Here is a 15359-nt window from a genome sequence, read left to right on the forward strand (position 1 = left end):
GCAGCAACTCAATGCATTCATATATGTAGACATTGTCAGGATGACCTGCTGAAGTTCAAACCGAGCATCAAAATGGGAAAGAAAGGTGATTTAAATGACTTGGAATGTGGCATTATTATTGGTGCCAGGCAGGCTGGCATCTGGTATTTCAGAAACTGCTGATCTGCTGGGATTTTCATGCACAACTATCTGTAGGGTTTACAGAGAATGGTCCTAAAAAGGGGAAATATCCATTGAGCATCAGTTCTCTGGGTGAAAATGCCTTCTTGGTGCCAGAGGTTAGAGAAGAATGTCCAGACAGGTTCAGACTAATAGAAAGGCAACTGTAATTCGAATAACCACTTCGAAATGTACAGAAAAGCATCTCTGAATGTACAATACGTCAAACCTTAAAGCAGATGGACTACAGCAGCCGGAGACCACATCACATGGCACTCCTGTAAGCTAAGAACAGGCAACCGAGGCTACAATTCGCATAGAGTAACCAAAATTGGACAAAAGAAGATTAGATTGGAAAAACATTGCCTGGTCTGAGTCGTCTCGATATAAATGTAATGAATTATTATTATTATTATTATTTATTATTATTATTATTATTATTATTATTATGCTGCAACATTTGGATGGTAGGGTAAGAATTTGGTGTCAACAACATGAAAGCTTGGATACATACTGCTTTGTATCAACAGTTCAGGCTGGTGGTGGTGTAATGGTGTGGGGGATATTTTCTTTTGCACACTGTGGGCCCCTTAGTAGCAACTGAGCATCATTTAAATGTCACAGCCTACTTGAGTATTGCTGCTGACCATGTTCATCCCTTTTTGACTGCAGTGTACCCATCTTCTGATTTCAAGCAGGGTAACTCACGCAGCATGTCACAAAGCCCAGTCTGTTCTTCTTCCAGTTCCTCTCTTCCTCACTTGTTTACTGTTAGTTAATTTTTATTACTTTTGCACATAATAAACTCCCTGCTAGTTGTACTAGATTAATCTGAATGAACTGCACTGTTACGTGATTTGTGCAAATTTGGCACCAATGGAGTAACAATAATGGGGTGTTGCGGGAGCAATTAACTATTCTGTTCTATTTATTGTTGATAGTTTCTACATAAATAAATGTGTATACATTAAGTTAAAAAACTCCTGAGTAAATGAAATTAAAATATTTCATAAAATTGTTTGTTGTCCTTTTATCATAATATAGCCATACATTATATACTCCGTACTCTTTAAATCTTATATAAGCAAATCAGTGCCTCTTACGTTTATATGAGCCACACTGTGATCTAAGTCTTCTGGTTACAGGAATAAAATAATGAACCAGACTTCGTAATACATTTTTGATCAGCTGTCTTCTTTTAACAATTGTGAAGTACTATTCTAAAGTTTTTCAGCTTTATTTCTGATTAAGTGATCCTCTTCAAGTGGACTATACCAGAGTTATATTTTGTCAAAAAAAATTAAGGCTAAATGGTAATTTTATTATTTAAACCAAGAATAAAATCTTTTAAAAGAAATACTACACCCAAAAATTATACATTTTTATCTGTTGCTTACCCTGTTGTTTGTAGTGGAGGCTAAGAAGAACTTTTAACCATATGAAGAACAGAAACCACAAAAGTCTGGAAGCAATGGGCTTCAAAACCTACATGAAAAAAAAATTCAAATGCCTTGTGTCTCATAATCCAAATGTCACATGTACGGTTTGCTGACACAGGGCCATAGCAAAATGCCCAATCTCTTACTTTTAAAGATACTGTCAGGATTGACTGCTACAGTAGTTCAATACTTCCCTCTTTCTTTAATACCTGCAACCCTAGTCAATTATAGTGCAGAACAGGCAGGGGAAAGTTACAAATGTATTCATGTGTTATCTTAAGGTTTCTAATTGTGCGCAAAATACGAACAGAGTAACAATGAATGTTAGTACAATAATACAATATGGATAATAGACTCCCAGGTGACACGCTGTCTTAATATGTTGATTTGGTTTCTGGCCCAATGTAAACCACCGTGGAATGGCAAAAATAGGTAGCGTGGCCTTTCTGCAAGAGGCAACTGAGGGAGTTTCTTTGTTAGCATGTCTTTATGCCAATCTGGCTTCCTTGATGTACTTCCCAAATCAATGGAACATTGTAGTATAAGGCTACTCCCCTGGTTTATGCCAGTCCTATAAAGGCATGATTCGGCATCCATTTTAATCCTCAGACAGATTTGTCCTTTCATCTCAACCCACCTGTATTCCCTCAGGCCAGAACTTTCTTTATAACTGGTCTTTTCCTAAGATTATATCTGTAGTAGTTCTGACCTGTAGTAAGTACAACAATTGGTTTCTAAAGTATTTTTTTCCTAAGTAAATACTTTATGTATTTAATTATTGCATCATCATCATGACACTTCCAATTAAAGCTGTTTATCACCTACTACTAAGTCCCCATCTTGGACAATCTGATCACCTCTCAGTACTCTTACAGCAGTATATAGCTGAACAAAAGAAATAGAGAAAAAGCTACAGGAATCCTTTTATTAAGTAAACTGGAACACAGTTAGTGATTTTTCTTCAGTTTGAGATGGAATTTAGAAGATGTAATAATTCACACACATTTTAACTGAGATTAGGGTTGTTTAGGGCTTTAAAGAGTAACCTAATCCCCTATCATCAACATTTTCCCTTCCAGACTAAATTATTATTTTCTATGTTTGTTTTGATTGCTCTAACAAGTAGCCCTCTATATGATTGCTTGGAACACCACAGGAGTCATGCTTTGCTTCTATACATGATGTAAGGAAGATTTTCACACAAATTGTGTCCATAAGGCATCTGATGAAATTTCAGTACATGCATTAAATACCTGTAGAAACCAATTGGCTGCTCTATTCAGTGCCAGCCTTAACATGTTTACTGTCACAGTGACAAATGGTAAATTTTCTTCCTGACAATATTGGAAAAATCAGTGTTATTTTAATATACTAATTAAATGCAATTTTTTAATGAGCAAAATTCACAGTAAAATAGCTTTTTTTTCAAAAATTCTATTTAACTGATTTTTAGCACAAAGTAATTCTATAATAATGGTGTACAGATCATTCAGTATGTTGTTTGAGTTTGCTGTTTATATTCCTCTGAAAGCCTTCAGAAATACACTGGAGAACTCCTTTGGAAGATAAAATGGACAAGACTTGATCGATAAGTATTCCAAATCCAGTGAGCAATTTTTAGAGACTGTTTTAATATTTGTGCATTACATATTGACTTAAAGTACATTCCTCCTCCTTTGCTTTTGCCTGCTAGTTAGGGCCGATCCTCATGAAAGTCATTAAAGCCATCTGGCTATATTGCAGCGTCTGGTGTCTCAGCATTTAGCTGCTTTACTGAGAAACAAAAACCACTGCAGTTTCTGATATTTCTCCATGTAGCCAATCTTGTTTGTATGCTGTCTTGTTTTTTTATCAAGAGAGTGCATATTGATGTGGTGCTGTGGTGTTTTGCTCTCAAATACATGCATGCCTTTCCATATTTTCTAGTTCTCTTTGTTGGGTGATTAGTCAACATATGCTGGTTGTGTTGCCTGGGAATGACTGGTGACTGAAGCTCCATAGTATTTAATAAACTAAAAGTTTAATTCTGAATACTGTAGGAACCTTGATTAATAGTCAGCAAGAAACCCATCCAGGAGGATGCCCTAATAATGTGGGATTTGAAAATTAAATTTTAATTTGGTGAGAGAGGGCATGCAGGTTATGGGTGTGACAGAGCAAGACACAGAGGACAGGAAGATACGAAAACAGATGATCTGCTGTGGTGACAACTAATGGGAGCAGCCAAAAGAAGAAGATATTAATGTTCTCTATGCATGGTTAAGTAATCTCTAAAAAAAAAAGCCAGCACTCCAAATCTATTGGTGTATGCTAATTCAATCACAATGAAATTGATATCGAATCAGGACATTGTTAATTCGAAATCGAATTGGGACATCAGTGCTGATACCCAGCCCTGCTAGCATATAAAAACATCATGCTCTGTATACACACATTTCCATGACAGAATAACAAATGTTCTGTCAAAGAAAGTTGCAATGATAGGACTTCAGCAAAGAGGTGCTTTAATTTCTGCATGTGCCACAGCACTGTGTGTAGACCCCATTGTAAAGGAACTTCATTTTCAGAGAATTAATTAACAGAGGTAGTACTGTATTAGATCCTAGTTGAAAGTGTCAAGTTATAGTTGAAAGCAAAAAAAGTGAACATTTTGCCAAGGTATGAGTACATTGTTTTGCAAATGTACTCATTTTGTATATTTAACATGACTATAAAATTAAGTGTTAATCTGCAAAAAGCTCATAAGTTGACTGTAGACTTTTTTTTTTAATTGTTCTCTGCAGCAAATAAAAAGAAGGAGCGACCAGAAATTTCATTGCCATCAGACTTTGAACATACTATACATGTTGGATTTGATGCAGTTACTGGAGAATTCACTGTAAGTAAGATAAGATGCCCTTTTTTCAGGAATTCCTGTTACAGTTCTACTTTGTGTATTTCTGATTACTATTTCACGTTTGAGATATGAGACTAGCTAATGTATATTTGCAATTCTCTAAGTTGCTTGAGATACTCCTGCTTAGATTCTTTTTTTTCTGGCTGTTTAAATTAATCTTAATTAAATCTTCACTTCATCACATGCAGTAGAGGTCAGGACTTTAATTAGTAAGTGAAGTGTGAACATCTTCATTTCTGTTAACAAATCCTAATTTTTAGAAAGTGGTTCGTTATAATGTAACAACATTGTCAAGCAGAATCTATTTCATCCTCCCAGACTCTCCATAAATGTTGTCTACTAATGTCAGTGTATAACTTCATACTTTTCAATGCTGGAAGAATTTAGCATAAATCTTTATTACAATGCTTGTTTTAAATTGCAGTCAATTATGACCATTAAAAATGTTTGAAGATTTTATTAAAATTCAGTATTTAAAATTTTAGCTGTTCATTAAATTTCCGTTTTTTATAATGTAATTTACTGGCCTTTTTCTGAACGTTTAAAAGTCACTCAGTCAGTCATTCTCCAACCCGCTATATCCTAACACAGGGTCACAGGGGTCTGCTGGAGCCAATCCCAGCCAACACAGGGCACAAGGAAGGAACAAATCCCTGGGCAGGGTGCCACCCACACACCAAGCACACACTAGGGACAATTTAGGATCACCCATGCACCTAACCTGCATGTCTTTGGACTGTGGGAGGAAACCCACGCAGACACGGGGAGAACATGCAAACTCCACACAGGGAGGACCCGGGAAGCGAACCCAGGTCTCCTTACTGTGAGGCAGCAGTGCTACCACTGCGCCCCCTTGCCACGCCATATTTAAAAGTATGACTTGAAATAATTCAAAGAATTAGAGAAGTAAATGGTGAAAAGTTTTTCAACTGACAAAAGTGGTTTTGTATTTCAAATTGGTCAACAGTATGGTATGTACACCTGTGTGATGGTCTGGGTTGACTCCAGCTGCCACAATGCCCTTAAACCCAGAATGGTTCATAACGTGATCGGGAACTCAAAATAGTCAACAGTCAATAGTGCAAATAGCACAATGCAGGCCTTCATTCATAAATAATCCATAAAAGCAGGTGTAATCCGTGAAAGTTAATATACACAATAAAACGTGCCATTAAAACCTTTTAGCAATCCGGTCTTCTTTCCTTTCTCTCTCTCTCTGTCTCTCTTTCTCTCCCCAAACTGACCCCCCCCCCCCTCCACTCATTGTGTCTTCTCATAGTCATTTCAGTTGGAGGAGATGCCAGCAGCTGCTGTCCCAACCTCCAGCTCTCGTCATGACTGCTTCTTTCTTATCATTATGAGTTCTTCCTTACACCATTCTGGCGCCAACTAGATCCCTAGGAGAGCTCCTGTGTTATCCCCCACTCCTTCCATCTGCTCATTGAAGGATGATCCACCAAGGAGTGCTGATCACTCACTCCTCCATGGGGCCACTGACCCCCTGCTTTCCCATCACTGCACCAGCTCGAGCACCCAATTCTTCTTCCTCCTCCTCTTCCTCCCTTCTTGGCTGTAACAGTTTTGTTTATCTTTTCTTTTCCCATTTCCTGCCCAGTCTCCTTTTTATCCTCCTTTTGGGCGCAGAAGACGCTGTCACAGACTCCAGAATGCTATTGCGACAATTGGCCGTTTATTTATTTAAAAAGCACTCAATGCTACAGTTCCTGATGTGTGTCTTTATATGTATGTATATGTATATATATATATATATATATATATATATATATATATATATATATATATATATATATATATATATATATAATATAAGGGACACAACAAAACTAGTGAGAGAAATTCAAAAATTGGTAAAAAAAATCCATCCATCCATTGTCTCCCGCTTATCCGAGGTCGGGTCGCGGGGGCAGCAGCTTGAGCAGAGATGCCCAGACTTCCCTCTCCCCGGCCACTTCTTCTAGCTCTTCCGGGAGAATCCCAAAGCGTTCCCAGGCCAGTCGAGAGACATAGTCCCTCCAGCGTGTCCTGGGTCTTCCCCGGGGCCTCCTCCCGGTTGGACGTGCCCGGAACACCTCACCAGGGAGGCGTCCAGGAGGCATCCTGATCAGATGCCCGAGCCACCTCATCTGACTCCTCTCGATGCGGAGGAGCAGCGGCTCTACTCTGAGCCCCTCCCAGATGACTGAGCTTCTCACCCTATCTTTAAGGGAAAGCCCAGACACCCTGCGGAGGAAACTCATTTCAGCCGCTTGTATTCGCGATCTCGTTCTTTCGGTCACTACCCATAGCTCATGACCATAGGTGAGGGTAGGAACATAGATCGACTGGTAAATTGAGAGCTTCGCCTTGCGGCTCAGCTCCTTTTTCACCACGACAGACCGATGCAGTGCCCGCATTACTGCGGATGCCGCACCGATCCATCCGCCTGTCGATCTCACGCTCCATTCTTCCCTCACTCGTGAACAAGACCCCGAGATACTTGAACTCCTCCACTTGGGGCAGGATCTCGCTACCAACCCTGAGAGGGCACTCCACCCTTTTCCGGCTGAGGACCATGGTCTCGGATTTGGAGGTGCTGATTCTCATCCCAGCCGCTTCACACTCGGCTGCGAACCGATCCAGAGAGAGCTGAAGATCACGGCCTGATGAAGCAAACAGGACAACATCATCTGCAAAAAGCAGTGACCCAATCCTGAGCCCACCAAACTGGACCCCCTCAACACCCTGGCTGCGCCTAGAAATTCTGTCCCATAAAAGATATGAACAGAATCGGTGACAAAGGGCAGCCCTGGCGGAGTCCAACTCTCACTGGAAACGGGTTCGACTTACTGCCGGCAATGCGGACCAAGCTCTGGCACCGATTGTACAGGGACTGAACAGCCCTTATCAAGGGGGCCGGTACCCCATACTCTCGGAGTACCCCCCACAGGATTCCCCGAGGGACACGGTCGAATGCCTTTTCTAAGTCCACAAAACACATGTAGACTGGTTGGGCAAACTCCCATGCACCCTCCAGGACCCTGCTAAGGGTATAGAGCTGGTCCACTGTTCCGCGACCAGGACGAAAACCACACTGTTCCTCCTGAATCCGAGGCTCGACTATCTGACGGACCCTCCTCTCCAGGACCCCTGAATAGACTTTTCCAGGGAGGCTGAGGAGTGTGATCCCTCTGTAGTTGGAACACACCCTCCGATCTTTTAAAGAAATGGACAAGCTTTTAGGAGAGAGGGTGTAAACTTGGATTATACTTAAGTTAAAAACTCTTTGAAATTCAGTTGAATTGATTAACTTCATTTCTTACATACCAGTCTTTCTTTCACACACACACATACACACAATATAATGAAACAGTGTATGGGTTTACATTGCCATTGTCTGGAAAAGGCTTTTTTCCATATCCAAATCAGAATTTGTAAATTATTTATAAAAGAAAGCGATAGTGACCAATGTTGAAGTTTACTCACTTGTATGGTTTCACTGATTTCCAAAACTGCCTGAACAAGACAAAGAAATAAGCTTTCAAATTAGCACTCTTCTTTATTTTAATGCTTACACTCACACTTACAATGGAATGCAATATTTGTAGGGTCTGCTTAAAATCATCACTCTGAAAGTAATAATGATGAACACTCTTGAAATCCTTAATACAGCCTGTTAGCTAACCTAGTTCGAGCATTCCCATTTTTAACAACCCATTTGTGAGCCACACTTGAATTACATAGCATGTTGTCTTAAATATCAGGCTTTTTTTTTTTTTTTTTTTTTTTTTTTTTTGCTGTTTTCATCAATTGATGTGTAGATAGATACTTTATTAATCCCAACGGGAAATTCACATACTCCAGCAGCAGCATACTGATAAAAAACAATAAATTAAAGATTGATAAAAATGCAGGTAAAACAGACAATAACTTTGTATAATGTTAACGTTTACCCCACCGGGTGGAATTAAAGAGTTGCATAGTGTGGGGTAGGAACGATCTCCTCAGTCTGTCAGTGGAGCAGGGCAGTGACAGCAGTCTCTTGCTGAAGCTGCTCCTCAGTCTCGAGATGAAACTGTTTAGTGGATGTAGTGGATTCTCCATGATTGACAGGAGCCTGCTCAGCTCATGTGGATACAGCACCAAAGATTACATTTTTCTCTTGTATTGATTTATCTTATATTTCACTTTTTCTTACTGCTTTGAAATATATTCTCTGGCAGCTCTCTGTAAAATGAGCATTATAAAATAAAGGCTTTGTAATAAATTAAGAGTATTAGTTATTCAAGATCCTAAAACATTAAAGGAAAAGTTAGGTATTTTTGTCAATTTAAAGTTATTTCTTCATAAATGTGGTGTGTGTGTGTGTGTATATATATATATATATATATATATATATATATATATATATATATATATATATATATATATATATATAAAATACACATTTGCCATGCGAAATTGTACTGAAAAATTAAACACTTAGTATAATTAAAAAAAAAAAAATCTTGCCTGCACAGTGGAGTGTATAGGGCATGGAGAAAAAGCTTAAAAACCTACAAATATGTCCATTTTTAAAGCCAAGACAATTGTCGACTAATAATCTGTGACTTCTGTGGTTTCTGCTGATGTTTGTGACAACAAAAAGTATCTGAAAATAATCATTTTCTCATAAATCTTCTTTTCGTTTATGTGAGTTTACACATAAATACAGAAATAAATCAAAGAAAAACTAACCACGCAGCTTAAAGGGTTTAGTGTTATTTAGTCTTTCAAGAGCAAACTAGGGGGGAAAGATTGTTGCAAATGAAGACTAAGTGCTGACCTATCACACACAATTAGTCTTCTTTTAAAATGCTTGAATCTCATAATATATAAAATTGTTCAAAAATGACATGTATAAACTGTTTTACTATGTGTTTGCAATTGCCGATCAATACTCCACAACTGTCGTGGCTTGAAAAATAGACACATTTGCTACATTTTTAAGCTTTTTCTCCATGCCCCATAGCCTCCGATGTAAAACGGCAGTGTTGGCATGATTACAGTGATCCCTCGCTATATCGCGCTTCGCCTTTCGCGGCTTCACTCTATCGCGGATTTTATATGTAAGCATATTTAAATATATATCGCGGATTTTTTGCTGGTTCGCGGATTTCTGAGGACAATGGGTCTTTTAATTTCTGGTACATGCTTCCTCAGTTGGTTTGCCCAGTTGATTTCATACAAGGGAGGCTATTGGCAGATGGCTGAGAAGCTACCCAACTTACTTTTCTCTGTCTCTCTTGCGCTGACTTTCTCTGATCCTGACGTAGGGGGTGTGAGCAGGGGGGCTGTTCGCACACCTAGACGATACGGACGCTCGTCTAAAAATGCTGAAAGATTATCTTCACGTTACTACCTTCTGTGTGCAGCTGCTTCCTGAAGCGCCATGCTGCACGGTGCTTCGCATACTTAAAAGCTCAAAGGGCACGTATTGATTTTTCAGTTTGTTTCTCTCTCTCTCTCTCTCTCTCTCTCTCTCTCTCTCTCTCTCTCTCTCCCTGCTCCTGACGGAGGGGGTGTGAGCTGCCGCCTTCAACAGCTTTGTACCGGCGGTGCTTCGCATACGTAAAAACAAACAGCCCTATTGATTTGTTTGCTTTCCTCTCTGTTTCCTTTGAAGAGGAAGATATGTTTGCATTCTTTTAATTGTGAGACAGAACTGTCATCTCTGTCTTGTCATGGAGCACAGTTTAAACTTTTGAAAAAGAGACAAATGTTTGTTTGCAGTGTTTGAATAACGTTCCTGTCTCTCTACAACCTCCTGTGTTTCTGCGCAAATCTGTGACCCAAGCATGACAATATAAAAATAACCATATAAACATATGGTTTCTACTTCGCGGATTTTCTTATTTCGCGGGTGGCTCTTGAACGCAACCCCCGTGATGGAGGAGGGATTACTGTACTAGCAAACCTTAAGACTGCAGATGAATCAAGATATGTTTTTTTTTAGCAATCATTAGTTATAATTACTAATAATTCTACAAGATATTGTACAGGAATTGTCCGATATTCCAATATCCAGGACCTGCCTTACATTAGCTTTTAATTAATCTGAAATGACTAAATTCAGCATTTGTCCTCAGTTATGGTAGACTGGCTGACATGTCAACTAAGATCAAAGTAGTGCAGTAAGATCATAAATTCTCTTGCTTTTGGGTCACACTGGTTATCCACATTGAAACTGAAATCACCTACAATTAGTAACCTGACAAAGTCTGAGAATTCCTCAATAAAAGAATCTTTACATTTTGGATATGTACCCACAGCTATCCTTTGTAAGATACTTGAAAAAAGTGAAAATACCACAACTGGCATCTTTAAAGTCTAATCGGCTTAAGAAAATATTGGCTAAACTGCTGCCTTTTTTCCATGGTGAACTGAATGAACAAAATTATAATTCGGAGGTACTGTTTCAAATAATACTGACACACCTTCAAAGCTTAGCCACATTTCAGTAAATGTTATAAAGTTCATTTTCCTACCACTGATAAGATTGTATAAGGTGATGTCTTGGCACTTTAATGTGTTGTCCAAATTTGCCATAAGTTTTCTGAAGAGGCATGTGTCTTTTAGTCAAGTCTGTCTTGTAATGATGAATTAAAGTAGTGTACTTACTATCCTTATATCACTGATTTTATTAGTATGAGATGGCTAGTTACACATCTGCATATGGCCTAGTGAATGGACAATGGGATTATGCTTAATAGGCTAAATAGTTATTTGGTTAGTCTATGTTTATTTCATTTTGTTTCATAACTAGAATAACATTATTGCAAAGAGAGAAACTCATGGGTATACAACAGTATCTTTGTGTTGTAATCATAACTTTAAACATTATTTTGAATTGAAGAAGATGCTTTATTGTAGCATTTTTGCCGAAGATACTTGTTACTTTGTGTCTCATACTAAACCACTGTTATGTTTCTTTTTTAAGGGAATGCCAGAGCAATGGGCACGCTTACTACAAACATCAAATATTACAAAATTGGAACAGAAGAAAAATCCTCAAGCTGTTCTGGATGTTTTAAAGTTCTATGATTCAAAAGAGACATCTAATAGCCAGAAATACATGAGCTTCACAGGTAATATGTTTGCTTCATTATTTTGGCATGTCAGTTCAGAATGCAGTAAACATAATTTTTTTCCTAATTTGAGTATCCCTCAAGAGAGTATAAGACATTATAGGTCTTCTTTACTCACTTAGAATAGGGTTTGACAGGGAAAGGATAAAATGGTAAATCCATCTGTCCGTATCTAATTTTCACCCAATGTCTTTTTCATTTCAGGGTGAAGTTTAAGTAAATTAAAAGAAAGCAAATGATGTAATTCAGAAATATTTTAATGAGGTGGCGGTTAAAAGTAATAGCATTATTTTTAGATGTGTAGAATGCTGTCTACATTCAAAATAGAAAAAATCTGAAGGGAAGCTTAAATGCGAAATTTTATACTAAAAGGAAAAGTTAATAGTAACAATAATCACTAAAGCATTTAGACTTCTGATCAAGTTAATGCGTTAAGTTAAAATAAATGCATATTTAATGCTACCTTTCATTATGGCTACAAGTTCTAAAAGTCAGATTAATTGTGTTTGTATGTAGATAGAAGATGAACTAAATAGGAATAATGTGTCATTGTTAATTCATTCTTAAAATATTAGTGACCATTTACAGATGGTAAATGCAGATGAGTATAGCAGTATAACTTGCTATTGTAGTCAGTACGAAACATTTTGTAGTAGTCTTGCATATAATCTAAGTTAATCATCATAGTATTTATAGAAGAACCATTCATTGCAGCATTACAATACACTTAATACACATTTTTTTGTTGGTTGGCATTTGTCTGAGCATGAGGGTGTGAGCCTCAGGAAAGTTTTTTGTTTTTTTTTTGTTTTTTTGTATAAGCATCATTTTATAAAGTTCAGCCACCTTGAAATTCATTTGTTTTTGCCTAGGACACTTAACAACTAACAGTGCTTTATATGCATAGGTTGAAGATCATGACATGCTGTCAGGGAAACATTGTGATTTTCTTGTGATTTCTTTCATTTTAAAATGTTTCAAGTAAGATTAAAGCATAAATAGGCTAAACGAACATGAACACTCCTTAAGACAAGCATGCTTTTTGTAATAGTAAAGGTTCTCTTGTGTGAGGAGTTTGGTATTCGTATGAGCTCTTGTGTTTTGGAGTTCATTAGAAATTGTAACTTGAAGCAGTTACATAAGGTATTGTTTCTCTAATCTCCTTAGACGTTTTGAGTGACTGTTTTTTTCTTTTTTTTGATCGATGTTGTGTAGTTTCTATTTTTTTAACAACTTAGTAGTTAGTGCTTAGAAATGGTTTGTCTAATTCTTGTAGTTCTCATATGATTAATTTTATGACACAGCCACATTGTTCCTTGTTGGTCTATAGTTACATTCCTGTGCTTCATGAGTCTGTAACACTTGCCTTTGCTGAAACTGCAGACGTTTCAAATGAATCAAACAAAGAATATTTAAACTGAAAGACAGCAGACTGTTTGTTTTGTTGTTTTAATAACCACAAACACTTGGAATTCCTAACTTGGAATGCACATGCTTTACTCATTATCACTTCTTATGTTTTAGTTATTCTAATTAATTTACCAAAATGCCATGTGTCACTGTAATTAGGCCTACTTAAAGGAGAATGGTGTTTCCCTCTCCCCAAATAATAATTATATAAACATTAGATAAAAAAGCCATTTGACAAGTGATGATCTCCTGAAATATACATATTACAGTGAGCAATCAGACTGTCTCATCCAATTATGTTACAGCAGGTGATATTTTATTTCTGTTGTCTTTCAGATAAATCCTCAGACAGTTATATTTCTTCGAATGCATTGGTAAGTATGTGTGAACTTTGCAGTGTAGATCATGAAACCCCATTCATTTAATACAGTTTTTAATTGTGATAAGTAATTGTAATGAGGTGGTAATTACATATTAAATTACTAATTTCAGCCCCTCTTGAATATCTATATATAGGTTGGGACAAAAAAATACTTCTGATATGAAAACATTCTAGATTAATGTAGCTTTAAGCAAGTAGCATAATAAAAGGCATATGCCAATAATAATACAGTGTGTATAGAAAAGATTAATTCCCCTTCAAAATGTTCACATTTTGTTGCATTGCAGCCTAAAATATTTCTCCAGCTATATTTACTCATAGCACCTTATAATAGCCAAATGAAACATATAACAGTTCAGAAAAATAAAAAAATCACTGAGATGTTTAAAGGATCACCTTGATCTTAAAAAATACTTGTAAGCTCAATCAGGTATGAGTAATCGCGTTCTGTATCACACACCAAGCTAATTTGCTTCCAGCCATGATCAATTGTAGTCATTGTGATTAGTTCAGCATAAAAACAGCTATTCCTGGAACATTACATTGCTTAGAAGTGCAACTGAAAGACAACAACCAACTATGAGTGGTAAAGCACTGTGAAAAGATCTCAGTGATAAAGTTGTGGACAGGCATATGTGAGGAGATGTAAACAGAAACAATCTCAAAGGCTTTATCAATCCCTAGGAGCACAGTAAAGTCCATTATCAAGAAGTGGAAAGTGTTTTGTACTACTAGAAACCTTTCCAAATCTAGCCGTCCCTCCAAACTGGTTGGAAGAACTAGGAGAAAACTGGTTATAGAGGCTACCAAGAGGACTATGGCAACTTTGAAGCAATTACAGGAATTCTTGGCAAAGAGTGGTCATTGTATACATGTCACAACAATATCACAAATACTCAATACATGTAACTTGTATGGAAGGATTGCAAGAAAAAAGCCACTCCATAAGAAAGGCCACATTAAGTCTGTATTGAGCTTTGCCAAAATGCACCCTGAAGATTCTCAGGCAAAATGGAAAAAGGTGTTATTGTCAGCTGAGACCAAAATCAAACTATTTGGCCTCAACTCCAATCAGTATATCTGGCAGATAGCCAATACAGCTTACCATCCAAAGAACACCATACCTACAGTAAAGCATGAAGGTGGTAGCATCCTGTTGTTGGGGTTGTTTCTCAGCAGCAGGGACTGAGGCACTTATCAAGGTAGAAGGAAAAATACCATCAGATTCTTGAGAAAAACCTGCTGCCCTGTCAGAAAGTTGTCAGTGGGAAGAAGGTTCAACTTGTGTGTGGCCTAGTCAGAGCACAGACTTAAAACCTATTGAAAATCTGTGGAATGACTTGAAAACTGCAGTCCACCAACAGTCACCATCCAATTTGACTGAACTTGAGCAGTTTTGTAAAGAAGAGTGGGCAAATATTAAGCAGTATAGATGTGCAAAGTTGGTAGAGAAGTATCCCAACAGACCCATGACTGTAATCAAAGCAAAAGTTGCTTCCATAAAGTATTGACACAGAGGGGTGATCCTTTAACCATCTCATCTTATTTTTTTCTGAACTGTTGCTTTTATATCTTTCACTTGACTATTATAACTTGCATTGAGTAAGTATAACTGGAGAAATATTTTTGTGTGTCTTCATTTCAGCTTGCAAAGCAACAAAATATGGTGATTATTTTCTATACACACTGTATCTGTGTTACACAACAAAATTATGTTAGCTATCATTCTAATGCTGCCTAATTACTCAGTATATATATTTTTTGCTTTATGTGGGTCAAAGCTGTGATAAAAGCTGTCATCCCTACTTTTTTAATTCAAGACAGCAAGTCCCTAATGTGTCTTCATTTCTGATACTGTAACTGGAGAAAGATATGAATGTTAGGCTATTGGGCCTCTCTGTATTGGCTGTGTATTAGTGAGTGTTGGTATGTGCAAAAATGTGTCCCAT

At 37.5% G+C, this 15359-nt stretch overlaps 1 protein-coding gene across 2 annotated transcripts in view; it reads left to right on the plus strand.

Moving 5' to 3' along the window:
* Nucleotides 1-15359, plus strand: part of pak1 (p21 protein (Cdc42/Rac)-activated kinase 1) — a 176357-nt gene that overhangs the window by 116581 nt on the left and 44417 nt on the right. For both annotated transcript variants that reach the window (XM_028800375.2, XM_028800373.2), the window contains exons 3-5: nucleotides 4382-4476; nucleotides 11471-11618; nucleotides 13365-13402. In XM_028800375.2, coding sequence (XP_028656208.1) covers nucleotides 4382-4476; nucleotides 11471-11618; nucleotides 13365-13402 — 281 coding nt within the window. The remainder of the gene's footprint in view (nucleotides 1-4381; nucleotides 4477-11470; nucleotides 11619-13364; nucleotides 13403-15359) is intronic.

Source organism: Erpetoichthys calabaricus, chromosome 4, assembly GCF_900747795.2.
Source record: "Erpetoichthys calabaricus chromosome 4, fErpCal1.3, whole genome shotgun sequence".
In the NCBI taxonomy this organism is placed as follows: Eukaryota; Metazoa; Chordata; class Cladistia; order Polypteriformes; family Polypteridae; genus Erpetoichthys; species Erpetoichthys calabaricus.